Source organism: Sinohyriopsis cumingii, chromosome 5 (genome assembly GCF_028554795.1).
Source record: "Sinohyriopsis cumingii isolate HCF-2022 chromosome 5, ASM2855479v2, whole genome shotgun sequence".
Lineage (NCBI taxonomy): Eukaryota > Metazoa > Mollusca > Bivalvia > Unionida > Unionidae > Sinohyriopsis > Sinohyriopsis cumingii.
This window is the reverse complement of record NC_142965.1, coordinates 30567117-30582575: the sequence shown is the minus strand read 5'-3', so window position 1 is coordinate 30582575 and position 15459 is coordinate 30567117. Positions and strand designations below refer to the sequence as shown.

The window sequence follows — 15459 nt, the reverse complement described above, 5'->3', positions numbered from 1 at the left end:
CGCAAACTGGATATAAAATGCACTGAAATTTATCTATTGTTACATAAACAAATTCTTTGTCCATACTGACAAACCATCTAAGCAGTGCATTGTTATATCATAATCCACTTATCCTGACATCTAGCATAAGTTCTGTATGTTGTGAAATATCCGATTTTTTGTTGTTGACATTTCTAGTAACGGAGATCAACCGGACGAGGCATTGTCTCGTAGTCTGTCTTTCGTTGGATTTTCGGCCGCTCGCTAGTAATTAATATATTTACAAAGACTGACATTTGTATATGGATGGTAAATAAAATTCCTCTTCATTTCACTCAGAATTAAATTCTTCAGAACACTCACGTTTTCTGTAATAATCCCTGTCATCAGAACACCTGCGTCTCTATCGTCTGTTGACCCTTTGTTAATTTTCAGACGCATGTGTGGAAGGCAGCATCATAGTGCTACCACAAATGTAAAAAAAAAAAGAAAAAAAAATGAAAATACATGTTACTTATTAGTTTATTCAGTAGGCATGGGGGGAATAGTAACTAGAAAAGTCTAAACAACGGCCAATTCCTTTTTAAAAATGTACCTAGATAAAATAGTTTGCTGAAATTTCAAAGGAAACAGATTACCTTTGAAGCACCGACTGTTATGAAAACGTGCTCAGCTAATGGAAAACATACCAGTCTCAATCATGCAATACAATTATTTGATGTTGCCACCACAATAAGAAATGGGCATTCGTTTGGTTCTCCAAAGCTGTCCTTTAGCGGTGACTTCAATAGCGCATGCTCCCTTCATCAAAGAAAGCCGACTACAATATCTCAGTAACAGCAAGGAAGTCAGTACCAAACTTAAATGAAAGTGATGGAATCTGATAGATTTTTGCATTTTCCAGTGTGACTGGAACACGTTAACTGTGCTGTGAAAGTTTCCTTTATGTAGGGAAAAAGTTTATCTTAAAATGCAAACTAACTTTTACCGACTTGGAACGTACTTTAAAGTAAATGTGCTTCATCATTCGTTACGTGATTGTGCTATATTTTTCCACTGAATTCAGACCAGTATGACCTGTTACAAAATTAATGAATATTTTAAAGTTGTGTGTGCATATTTTCGATGGAATCACTTGTATTGTGTATTCAATGTATATGATGAGGTTCGCAGGTGAGTACACGGTGTTGATACTCTATTCATGCTAGGCATTAGACATTTATATATAAACAGGATTCACGTATATGTACCAATTCATGGTTCTCTAAATAAAGTAAACTAATATATTATGTCTTCTCTGTTTTCACTACAGGTGTATTTCTCATTTAATATGCATCAGTTCAAGATGGTAACTGTGCCGACAAAGCATGTATTTTACCTTCCGCATTTATTACATCACCCCCACACACAATTTTTTTTTGGGGGGGGTACATTTTTTCAGGTAACTGACTTGGTTGCATATAACACGGTTCGGTATATAATGCGGTCGGGTTTTATGGCTCCCAACTACCGTGTTTCAGCGGGGTCACATTGTATAAACAAACGGAGTTACCCAAAATATATGAAGTCTTTATTATTATTATTATTATTATTAAATGTCCACATCACTGTGTGTAATGGCTGTTTTTGCGTGCACAACATGATTTTGTCTACAACTTAAAGAGCTGAAGAAGTTGAATAGTTTGGACTTGAAAGACAGCAGTCTTTCATTATTGTGATGAATTGTTTTGACTAGAAAGACAGTGGTTTTACATTGTCGTGATGAATTGTTTTGAGTAGAAAGATGGGTTTTACATTGTTGTGACAATTTGTTTGCACTATAAAGACAGCAGTCTTTCATTATTATGATGAATTGTTTGCAGTAGAAAGACTGGTTTTACATTGTTGTGATGAATTGTTTGCACTAGAAAGACAGCAGTTTTACATTGTTGTGATGAATTGTTTGTACTAGAAAGACAGCAGTTTTACATTGTTGTGATGAATTGTTTGTACTAGAAAGATGGCGGTTTTACATTGTTGTGATGAATTGTTTGCACTAGAAAGACAGTGGTTTTACATTGTTGCGATGAATTGTCTGGTGTGGACAAAGGTTTTTCATTGTTGTGATGAATTGTTTTGACTAGAAAGACTGGTTTTACACTGTTGTGATGAATTTTTTGGAGTAGAAAGACTGGTTTTACATTGTTGTGTTGAATTGTTTGGTGTAGAAGGACAGCGGTTTTACATTTTTGTGAGGAAACGTTTGGACTAGAAAGACTGGTTTTACATTGTGGTGATGAATTGTTTGGACTAGAATGACTGGTTTTACATTGTTGCGATGAAATGTCTGGTTTAGAAAGACTGGTTTTACATTGTTGTGATGAATTCTCTGGTGTAGAAAGGCAATGCTTTTACATTGTTGCGATGAATTGTCTGGTGTAGAAAGGCAGTGGTTTTATGTTGTTGTGATTGAATTGTTTGGTGTAGAAATACTGTGGTTTTACATTGTTGTGATGAATTCTCTGGTGTAGAAAGACTGGTTTTACATTGCTGTGATGAATTGTCTGGTGTAAAAAGGCAGCAGATTTACATTGTTGTGATGAATTGTCTGGTGTGGACTAGACAGACTGGTTTTACATTTTTGTGATGAATTGTCTGGTGTGGACTAGACAGCCTGGTTTTGCGTTGTTGTGGTGAATTGTCTGGTGTGGACTAGACAGACTAGTTTTATATTGTTGTGGGCTACCAGATATCATCATTTTACTTTAACATTGGTTTTGCAATAAAAATATTATGCACAACCTCAGTGTCTATTTTTCTTTGGGTTGTGGAAGGAATGTCATTTTTTTAATTGTTTGATAATGATATCATGCACAGCCTCAGAGTCTGATTCTCTTGATCTAAGTTTTTAATGCCAAGTGTAGCATAGCTTATTTATGCTACAACTTGACATTTTTCCCTAGACAGTTGTCACAAACAAGCACATGCATTATATTTATAGGTTACTGCATTTGTATGGGAAAATATGATGAGTTTTTCAGATGTAAATACTGCACGACCTGAGGAGTGCAGTATATCCATCTGACAAAACAAGTTCATATTTTCCCATACAAATGCAGTAACCTTTTTATTTTATGCTCATTTTCTTATTCTACCTAATGCTTTAATACACTACAAGAAACCCAGTAACTGAATGTATGCCGTATTCCAAACTAAATACACAAGCGCAGATTCATCATTACACAACAGCAACATTATCACTGCCCATATAACACCGCCCAGATAAATTTGAACTTGGTCATGCACTCGACATTATCTTCAAAAGAAAATGGCGTGTCTAGTTAAAATTGAAATTTGGAGTCATATTGTGAATGAATGCACATTGCAACAACTATTCCATTTGATCTGGAATGAATTGATTTTGGTAAAAAATTTTGATTCTATGAAATTTCATGATTATGGACTGGATTTATATGTGACAATTCCACATGAATACATCAGATTGTAGAAGCGAGTGAGAAGCATGTTGACATCTGCAAATGTGTTTCTGTTTCTATCATTGAATGTTTGAAATCAATATATGAAAAATATGAAGTCTTTCAATTGCAATTATCAAAAAGATGCTATGGAATTTAATGCTTATTTCATTTTGAGTGCAGTATGGAGGATGTAACTTCACTTACATTCAAAATTACAGCACAGTTTCGAAATGTGTAATCAAGATAGAGAACCTATGACATGGCTCATGTAATTTGGATTTGCAGAACTAAGAAAGCACATTTTGAGAAAATTCAGGATGTAAAACTGTAAGAATATTTTTTTGCCATTTTTATTACCAGCTAAAGAAGACAGTTTATGCCTTGTTACTTGTATGTTATTTGTAAGGACCCTTTCTGCTGTATAGCTAGCCTAAATCTGAAACATTGCATCAAAAACGTTAACGCGGAATGTGCTTAAGCAGCTGCTATGTGGCAGTCCACGAAACATCTGCTTTACTCCATTCAGAAACAAATTTAATAAAACAAAACATAAAGCGCCTACTACACGAGTGTACATGATTTGTTTACAAATCAAAAGTTTTGGCATCTGTGTCCATTGTTTGTTTACAATAGAAAGTAGTTCCTTTATGCACGTGAATGCAATATGAAGGTATGCAGTATTTTAAAATACTGAATGATTCTGACAATGTAAAGTTAACGGAGAAATAAATGAGCATATAATAAATCATAATATACATGTACTTTGAATTTCTTTTTATCTCTGAACCCAAATTTCATTAATCCTCAAATGCCTACCTCAAAGTCGTGTTAGAAAAAATAAATTTGTCCTCATATTTGAAAGGTAATACATGTATCACATCGGCATATTTGTACTACAGGTCTTTAAAGGTAATCGAAACACCTGCATGAGGATTATGCAGCACCAGGTACACAGGATCATGGTTCTGGTAGCAGAGCACAAATCAGATGTCCCCCAATTTCTGGATCTCCTTAATGCTATTGTGAAGGGTGAAGAACTTGGCCTACCACTGAAGCGAAACCAGGGCTTTGTCATGACCTACTTCATGCAGTACCGTGCAGATGTAGCCTCTGTGATAGACCAGGATGAGAAGGCCAGGTATTATTAACATTTTAGTTCACCTTGATTTAAGGTCATTTGAGTTTATGGTGTGGTCCTTCATCTGTCATGTATCTCCCATTGTGCATCATCTGTTGTTTCATATATTCACAATTGCTATATACTTCATTCCTAAAAAATATCTTGAACAGTTTGCACACGATTTTACAGTGAGCATTCTGACAGTAAGACCATTCAGATTTTTTCCAAGGATGCCAGCCTGTCATCCATTATGACCACAATTACTGAAATTATTTTTAAAAAATCACTTTATAGTATCTTATTCTCAAAGACCTGACATAATGATCTGTGAAATTTGGACACATGAAGAGAATTTTAATAAATTTGACAGATCTTGTCATAAAAGTCATCAGTTTTGTACATATCATGCCAGTCTTCCAGCAGATATTGTCACTGTTATGTAAAATAGAACAAATTTAAATGACTTCTCAGCTTTATATAAATGATGCTGAGTCACCAACAAATACGTATACTATTTTAACATTAGAATATCCTTGAAATGACTACTACTGTATTTTCATGTTATTTTTCGTACACGAAAAAATAATTATTAATTTCAGTGTATGAAAAATTATATGTAAAATAAATGATTATCATTTAGTGGTACTACTGACCATGTATGAAAAATAAAGGGATCATACTTGAACAAGTTCTACCAAATACACACTACTCGACAACCTAACGGTACAAACGTACATAGTAAACATATATTTCTGTCTCATTCTGCTCTTAATTCAAGAATCTAATTACAATAAAATAAAAGTACTCCAAGATTTTTGTTGTTATTAGTGAAGGGGGGGGAGAGGATTACGTCTCAGTGTGCAAGCTCATCTGCATTTAGAGCATATGTAGCTGTTATGTTGTGTAATGTTGACAAGATGGTTTGAACATGTATTAATTATGGGTATTATTTATTGGTAAATTGTACGCAACAATATGAGACCACATTGTCAAGAAATTAAGTGCAACTTGTATTTTTACATTAACAATAAACTCATTATCAAATTGCAATAACTTGAAATTGCATTTTAGTTAATGAGCATGCTTGTGTGTATGAGTGTGTGTGAGAGAGAGAGAGAGATGAAACAAAATTTTGCCAGTGTACAAGACCGTATTTATTCATGGTGGTTTATATTTTTTAGCTTTTGCAAAGATAAAAAAATACTGTTACCTGATGATTGTGATAATCCTCATGTATTATGACCCTACTATATTCCATTATCAATAAACACCTCTAAATCAACAATTCATTCTGGTTTTAATTACGATGTACATTGTCACAACAACCACATGGCTATGCAGTGTTATTTACATGGTAATTAAACATGCTTAGCCTTCAGATTATTCCAGTTGAAACCAGACTGAGTGCAAAATCGACAGACTGCCAATAGGGAAATGAGGCTGTCTTTAGGGAAATGAAAAACTGTCACTGTGTTATTGAAGCCGTTGTTCACACAGCAGATGTTATAAGGACAAGCGATCATATATGCATTACTTGTTATTCGAACTCACCAATAAAGATAATAGTGGGGTATATCATAGAATAGATTTGTAAAAAAAATGTTAATTATATCCAAGTCAAAACAGAACAAGTACTTAAAAGATAGTATATGTATATATACAAATCGATTTAACGGAGTCAGTGACTTTCAAATTTACGCTAGAAATGGACAAGGTTTTTATATTTTATGTTTGTTTGACTATAATGAAACAATAAGACTAGTTGACCAATGGTCTGTGGTCTTCACTTTAGCATTTACTGAGATGTCATTTTTGGTGTATAAGAAAACATCAAAGTTTTTCCAAACTAATTTTAAAATGCACGTGGTGTTTTGCTACTTTGATGAACTGGATAAGGAGAACTAATCATCAATAATATTTAAAGGTATGGTCTGTGAAGTCCTTTGTCCATTTGTTAATAAATACCAGTAGATATTGTAATGACAATAAGAGAGCTTACACATATTTGCCCGCAGGTTTTATTTGCGGGGGTGGGTGGGGTCAATTAGTCACGGTCTTGAGAGCTAGTATAGTAAGTGGTCTTTAACTAAAGCTAATATTTACTAAACGTTTTGAACAGAATCTTGTAACATATTTTCAGCTTCATTTGCATCATTAAACTTGTTGGGGAGGGTCACATGACCCCCTTGACTTATGCTATGGACTAACGCATCAATCATTGTATTTTCTCACGAACAATTAATTATTAATTTTTGTAAAAACAAAATGGCAATACGCTATTTTCTATCTTTTTTTACAAACATAAACCTTCTTAGTAGAAATTTTATGCCTGATAATTATGATACATTTAAATAATTATTATTTTGATAACTGGATTGTGTATGAAATATTAAAGAGTATGAAAAAATACTAGAAATACAGAATACTCAAGAACCACTGAAGAGAATTGGACCAAATTTGAAAGAAGAATCTGAGCAGGAATGGCTTTTAAGGTGTACCATCAATTATGGATAAATGTAAAAAAAACTACAGAAACCTGGGAAAAAAATTAAACGAATGTCTTCCTTTGATACATATTTTTTGGCCAGGTGCTCTTGCATTTTGCTGTTAGGCAGATGCCAGCAAGGTGAGCAATTACAGATCCATTTAGTCCTCTTCGTATTTGTAGTTACATTTTAATAAAATACTTCAGACACTTTATCACAGAGTTATGCCCACTGTTCATCCATCCTTCTGATTGGTTTCTGCAGCATTACTTTATCAAGTACTGTTTGGTTTTAGTCAAACTTGACATGCAGCATTACTTTATCAAGTATTGTTTGGTTTTAGTCAGACTTGACATGCAGCATTACTTTATCAAGTACTGTTTGGTTTTAGTCAGACTTGATATGCAGCATTACTTTATCAAGTACTGTTTGGTTTTAGTCAGACTTGACATGCAGCATTACTTTATCAAGTACTGTTTGGTTTTAGTCAGACTTGACATGCAGCATTACTTTATCAAGTACTGTTTGGTTTTAGTCAGACTTGACATGCAGCATTACTTTATCAAGTATTGTTTGGTTTTAGTCAGACTTGACATGCAGCATTACTTTATCAAGTATTGTTTGGTTTTAGTCAGACTTGACATGCAGCATTACTTTATCAAGTACTGTTTGGTTTTAGTCAGACTTGACATGCAGCATTACTTTATCAAGTATTGTTTGGTTTTAGTCAGACTTGACATGCAGCATTACACTGAGGTCTTGAATAAGATTGATTTTCAGTGTTTGACAAAACCAGTTAAATTAGTTTTTCTCAATGATCACATGTCCATTTGAAATTCTGCAGCATTGCTTTAGCAAGGAATGATTGATTTCAATCAGATTTATCCTTGCATAAATTCAATTTCCAGTGTTACATGAAATGGCAATCAGAATACCCCATGGCTTTTCTATCATAATCAACCTTGGGAATAGTTCAATGGAGTATAAGCCCTTAAAAGTGGGAAATCAGTGAAAGAGAATTGCTGTAGTATGATTACTAGGAAAAGTGGCAGCGAACTGCTGTAATATGCTTACTGGGGTAAGTGGTAAAGAACTACTGTAGTACAATTACTGGGAAAGTGGCAGAGGACTGCTGTAGTATGATTACTAGGAAAAGTGGCAGCGAACTGCTGTAATATGCTTACTGGGGTAAGTGGTAAAGAACTACTGTAGTACGATTACTGGGAAAGTGGCAGAGGACTGCTGTAATATTCTTACCGGAGAAAGTGGCAGATTACTGCTGTAGTATGCTTACTGGGAAAAGTGGCAGAGGACTGCTGTAGTATGCTTACTGGAAAAAGTGGCAGAGGACTGCTGTAGTATGTTTACTGGGAAAAGTGGCAGAGGACTGCTGTAGTATGTTTACTGGGAAAAGTGGCAGAGGACTGCTGTAGTATGCTTACTGGGAAAAGTGGCAGAGGACTGCTGTAGTATGCTTACTGGGAAAAGTGGCAGAGGACTGCTGTAGTATGCTTACTGGGAAAAGTGGCAGAGGACTGCTGTAGTATGCTTACTGGGAAAAGTGGCAGAGGACTGTTGTAGTATGCTTACTGGGAAAAGTGGCAGAGGACTGCTGTAATATGCTTACTGGGAAAAGTGGCAGAGGACTGCTGTAGTATGCTTACTGGGAAAAGTGGCAGAGGACTGCTGTAGTATCCTTACTGGGAAAGTGGCAAAGGACTGCTGTAGTATGCTTACTGAGGACGTGGTGCAAAACGCCTTACTGAAGAAAATGGCAGAGAACTACTGTAGTATGCTTTCTAAGGAAAGTGATAGAGAACTGCTGTAATATATGTACTGGGGAAAGTGGCAAAGAACTGCTGTAGTATGCTTACTGGGGAAAGTGCCAGAGAATTGCTGTATTTTGCTTACTGGAGGTAGTGGCAGAGAACTGCTGTAGTATGCTTACTGGGGAAAATTAGGATCATCCTAAAAGCATGATGATATCTTTATGGAATTATTTGCCCAAGTTAAGTAAAAGAAAGTTTTCTGAAAAAGAGCATTCTTAGAAAAAAGATAGTTTTGAATGAAATCTTTCAACCAAGAAAAAACACCTAAATATTAAGTTGCCAGAATGAACTTTCAGGTGGCGATTAGTTAAACAATGTACATGTGTTTGCATTGGCATCTAAAGTACAGTGTACTGTGCTGTTTTAAAGCAGTTTTTCCAATCATTGGTGTAAAGGTTTGAGTCTTTTGCAATCAATGACACTATTTACAGGAGTTATATTTTCTGACTGCCCATCCTCCTGATTTTGATTTCAGCAGCATAACTTTACCACGGTTTGTTTGATTTCAAGCAATTTTGAGTACTGTATATACTCTTGTTTAAGCCCTTGTCCTGTGGATAAGCTTACCTCCCTTCTCCCAGACTTTCATTTTTTCATAAATTGTTTCTCATATTTGCAGGTATGTACAGTACATTTAATTTCCAGCATTCCACAAGGTCATGTACAAGAGTTACACCTCTGATTGCATGTCCTCCTGATTTTCCCTTCATATGCATTATATTACCAGTTATTGTTGGGTTTCAATGAAATTTTGGCATGCAGATTTATGTTGATGAAACATTCAGTGAACTATTCAAGCACACAGGTCATGTCAGACTTTTGACATAATGGCCTGCTTGTCAAGCATGGCACCAACATTTTCTTTTTTTTAATGTAAACCTGTGTAGTGAAAATTAGTCACACCAGAGACTTATTAAAAACAAAAACTGTCAGCAAATCATAGATTCAGCAATAACATTGTAAGTAAAACTGTAAAATATTCTAATTCAAAAAGGCCCTTTTTGCTTGGGATGGTAAATTCTAATTCAAAAAGGCCCTTTTTGCTTGGGATGGGTCAATTCTAATTCAGAAAGACCCTTTTTGCTTTAGATGGGTCAATTCTAATTCAAAAAGGCCCGTTTTGCTTGGGATGGTCAATTCTAATTCAAAAAGGCCCTTTATGCTTGGGATGGTCAATTCTAATTCAGAAAGGTCCTTTATGCTTGGGATGGTCAATTCTAATTTAGAAAGGCCCTTTATGCTTTAGATGGGTCAGTTCTAATTCAGAAAGGCATCTTTATGCTTTAGATGGGTCAATTCTAATTCAAAAAGGCCCTTTATGCTTTAGATGGGTCAATTATAATTCAAAAAAGCCCTTTTTGCTTGGGATGGATGAAACATGTTTGATTGTAATCATTTTACAAATTCATATTGAATAGTAATATAACTGTTTTGCCTGTCATTTTAATTCTGATTTCCACAGCATAACTTTGCTTAGTAATGTTGGATTTCAACCAGTTTTGTTATATTCCTTTATATTTATCAGACCGTTCCATGTTATCATTTGTAGGAGTTGTAGCCCTTGAATATGTCTTCACCAAACTTTGGTGTCCCAATGCAGTGTTCCTCTGTTTAAAGCCCACACCCTTTTGTTATGTACCTACCAGCAATACCTCTAATTTGTTTGCAGAAAATCAACATGTGTTTATTAACCTTGCTTACATAAGGTTATTTCAACATACTGGTACATTATAAAGATGGTTTTTGATAGAATGTTACAAAGATAGAAGTGTAGTACCACATCAACTCACTTTAACAAGTTGAGTCCAAATGCAAACGACATACTTCCTTGGTCTGATGTTGCGTACTGCACCTGCAGATTGGGGTCAGTGTTGTTTCTTCTACTGATTACTCCTTTCAGACTGTGGATTGGAGTCTGTGTGGTTTGTTCTACTGATTGCTCCTTTCAGACTGCAGATCAGGGTCTATGTTGTTTGTTCTACTGATTACTCCTTTCAGACTGCAGATTGGAGTCTGTGTTGTTTGTTCTACTGATCACTCCTTTAATTCAGACTGCATATTGGGATCTGTGTTGTTTGTTTTGCTGATTACTGCTTTCAGACTGCAGATGGGGTCTGTGGGGTTCGTTCTACTGATTACTCTTTTTAGACTGCAGACTGGTGTCCGTGTAGTTTGTTTTACTGATTACTGCTTTAATTCAGACTGCAGATTGGGGTCTGTTTTCTTTGTTCTACTCCTTTACTCCTTTCAGACTGCAGATCGGGGTCTGTGTTGTTTGTTTTACTGATCACTGCTTTCAGACTACAGATTGGGGTCTGTGGGGTTTGTTCTACTGATTACTCCTTTTAGACTGCAGACTGAGGTCTGTGTAGTTTGTTTTACTGATTACTCCTTTAATTCAGACTGCAGATTGGGGTCTGTGTTGTTTGTTCTACTGATTGCTCCCTTTTAGACTGCAGATCAGGGTATGTGTTGTTTGTTTTACTGATTACTCCCTTCAGACTGCAGGTTGGGGTCTGTGGGGGTTTGTTCTACTGATTACTCCTTTTACACTGCAGACTGGGGTCTGTGTAGTTTGTTTTACTGTTTACTCCTTTAAGACTGCAGATCAGGGTCTGTGTTGTTTGTTCTACTGATTACTCCTTTAATTCAGAGCACAGATCCGGGTCTTTGTTGTTTGTTTTACTGATTACTGCTTTCAGACTGCAGATCAGGGTCTGTGTTGTTTGTTCTACTGATTACTCCTTTAATTCAGAGCACAGATCCGGGTCTTTGTTGTTTGTTTTACTGATTACTGCTTTCAGACTGCAGATCTGGGTCTGTGTTGTTTGTTTTACTGATTACTGCTTTCAGACTGCACATTGGGGTCTGTGTTGTTTGTTCTACTGAATACTCCTTTCAGACTGCATATCAGGGTCTGTGTTGTTTGTTCTACTGATTACTCCTTTCATACTGCAGATTGGGGTCTGTGTTGTTTGTTCTAGGGATTACTCCTTTCAGATCACACAGACTCAGATTTTCCAGCACATTAAGCAATGCAATCGGGATCTTGACAGTTTGCAGTTGGACTCTACTGGTAGGCAGGTAATTACAGTACTTTGCAAAGAAAGCACACCTTTGATTTTGATTTACAACCCTGACATATACTGACAATGCTCAGGTATTGATATAGCATTCACTTTTAAAATGGTATCCATATTTCCATTTCTGTCTTGTTTTATTCCAGGGAAGCCATTTTGACATCCTCAAACCATCCAGATTTGAACTACCTCATTTCCATTGTAGATCTTCTGGCTGCATGTGCAGAGGTATGTATCATGTGATCCCCAGACTCTGCATTTCTGGTTTTAAGGATTGAAAAAGGACCCCAATATCATGTGATCCCCTGTCTTGGAAGTTTTGGTTTTAAAGATTGAAAAAAAAGATCCCAGTATCATGCTTAGAATTTATACAGAATGATTGGTGCTTTGGTTGTAATCAGTTTTTTCTTTAAAGTTTCAGCAAAACTATATTTTTTTCTGTGTACAATTTTTAAAAAATTAGCCATTGTTTGGTTAATTATAGCTGTTCCTGTTCCTGCCTTGAAAGTTTGGTCAATTATAGCTAGTCTAGTAGCATCATACATTACTCAGGCCAGATGTCAGCATAAGTCAGTGCTGTCCAACCTTTTTGGCACCATGGACCAATGAAAAATGTTTTTCTTGAAGCCGAGGGCCACAGCAGAAAACTGAAAAGCAGTGACTATATAGCTGCTCCAGCTCTGACGGGCCATTTACAATCAGCCCGCAGGCCGCAGGTTGGATAGCACTGGCATAAATGGATTATGATACAACAATGCACTGTTAAGATGGTCTGTCACTAGAAACAATGTTTATTTTTGTGACAATAGATAGAATAAATTGCATTTTATATCCAAGTTTGCGCATCTTCCTTACATGGTGCATTTGAATTTCTCCACTCCAAACCCAAGATTGTATATACAAGTTTAAACAGCCAACAATATTATCCCAAACAAATCACCAGACAGATGCTATATTTTGTTGCCAATAATGAAAAAAAATAGCAATAGCATTCTGACTCGTTTTGGATTGCAACAACCTCAGGATGTTCATGGATGCTATGTTTACAGTTGTATTAAGGCTGATAAAAGATCAGTGAAGCACTTTTTGATGGGAAGCATATTGTCAAACAAGAAGCAGCATAATTATATTGTTAAGAGGAAGAGGGACAAGTGATACACAAACCGTATTGTGTTTGTTGAAAAGAATTTGATGTTGGAAAAGCAAGAGAAAGTGCTCTGAAGTCCCATGCAATTGGTCATGGCACCAGTCAGAAGCATGCAAAGAATGAAATATCAACAATACTAATAAATTTAGAATATATTTGTCTTAAACATGGATATCATATGTGGGTCAGAAACTTTCCCAAACTGATGTAGCTGGGAAATTGCATTTCAATCACCCATACACAAAATCAACTCTGTTGGTGTCTGTCACCCATACCCCAAGTCACCTCAGTTGGTGCCTATCACCCATACCCCAAGTCACCTCAGTTGGTGCCTATCACCCATATCCCAAGTCACCTCTGTTGATGTATATCACCCATATCCCAATTCACCTCTGTTGGTGCCTATCACCTACACCCCAAGTCACCTCAGTTGGTGCCTATCACCCATATCCCAAGTCAGTTCTGTTGGTGCCTATCACCCATATCCCAAGTCACCTCTGTTGATGTCTATCACCCATATACCAAGTCACCTCAGTTGGTGCCTATCACCCATATCTCAAGTCACCTCAGTTGGTGCCTATCACCCATATCCCAAGTCACCTCTGTTGATGTCTATCACCCATACCCCAAGTCACCTCTGTTGATGTATATCACCCATACCCCAAGTCACCTCAGTTGGTGCCTATCACCCATATCCCAAGTCACCTCTGTTGATGTCTATCACTCATATCACCAAGTCACCTCTGTTGATGTCTATCACCCATATCCCAAGTCACCTCTGTTGATTCTATCACCCATATCCCAAGTCACCTCTGTTGATGTCTATCACCCATATCCCAAGTCACCTCTGTTGATGTCTGTCACCCATATCCCAATTCAACTCTTGGAGTCTGTCACCCATACCCCAAGCCACTTCTGTTGGTGTCTCAATTATGTGTTAAGCCACCATTGTTGGTGTCTGTCACCCATATCCTAAGCCAACTCTGTTGGTGTCTTCACTTCAGACTTTGATAGTTCTTGTCTAATACTTAAATCTGACATTTAGTGGAGTCATATTACCATAATCTAACTTCTTTAAAAGTGTGCTAACTGAAGTGTTTGAAAATGAAATTTTTTCTTTTAAAATCCTTAAAAGATGCTTGAATTTCCTGTGTATTGGTTAGTGCCTGCTGTACATTGTATTAATATGATAATCGTGTTTCTGTTGATATTTATACTATAAGTGTTTATGCCAACTTTGTTTGAATACATGATTTGTACTTTTGGGTAAAATTTGCATTATTTGATATAAAAAAATGTATAGCTAGTAAATATTATTTAAAAATGTTGTAAAATTGTATTTTGTTGGTTTTTTGGCTGAAATGTCAATATTGTAAAATTGTTTTTGTTGGTCTTGGTTGGCTGAAATGTCAATGTTGTAAAATTGTTTTGTGTTGGTCTTGGTTGGCTGAAATGTCAGTGTTGTAAAATTGTTTTGTGTTGATCTTGGTTGGCTGAAATGTCAATGTAAAATTGTTTTGTGTTGGTCTTGCTTGGCTGAAATGTCAATGTTGTAAAATTGTTTTGTGTTGGTCTTGGTAGGCTGAAATGTCAATCTTGTAAAATTGTTTTTTGTTGGTCTTGGTTGGCTGAAATGTCAAATGTAAAATTGTTTTGTGTTGGTCTTGGTTGGCTGAAATGTCAAATGTGAGAGCATGAGCTATTTCTTAACTTCAAAAGCCAGGTGTTTGAGAATTACTTAGGTGTATAGTATTGGACATACTATTATGATTGGCAAAAATAAATAAAATCAAGGGAAATAATCTCCCTGGATTTTGCACAACCACTGGCACTATGTTTCATATAGATAACTTTGAAAACTGTTACTTCAGCCAGGTGTAAAGAATACTGTTTAACTGATTGTTTACAAGGGAGTCAGGGATGATATACTCTCTTGAACAAAATAAAATAGTATGCATGCTTGTAACTAGAATCTGGCAGTACCTTTCCATGTTTTTAATGAACTGCAATTTTATGGGGTTCCTTTCAGTATAAAAATATCCTTTGAGATCCAAAATTTGTTTCAGTTTTCAAAGTAGAAGGGTTTTGGTTTGCTAAAAAATTTTGAACTTAAAGAATTAAAATTTCTATACATTTTTTATATATTTGTTTAAAAGTTGATTTTTGGTTGTGAGGTTTTGGTCCTGAAAAGTTTCATTTTTAAACTTAATACAGAAAATATGTATGTATGTACGTATGTATGTATGTGTGGGTGTGTGTGTGTGTGTGCATGCATGCATGTGTATGTATGCATGCATGTGTATGTATGTATGTATGATTATGTATGTATGTATGCATGTATGTGTATGTATGCATACATG

General features: G+C 35.9%; 1 protein-coding gene across 1 annotated transcript in view; it reads left to right on the top strand.

The window, feature by feature from the left end:
• Nucleotides 1–15459, top strand: part of LOC149798873 (inositol 1,4,5-trisphosphate-gated calcium channel ITPR2-like) — a 367714-nt gene that overhangs the window by 183785 nt on the left and 168470 nt on the right. Inside the window, exons 35-36 of the mRNA XM_089957788.1 lie at nucleotides 4337–4575; nucleotides 12099–12180. Of these exons, the coding sequence (XP_089813914.1) occupies nucleotides 4337–4575; nucleotides 12099–12180 (321 nt within the window). The remainder of the gene's footprint in view (nucleotides 1–4336; nucleotides 4576–12098; nucleotides 12181–15459) is intronic.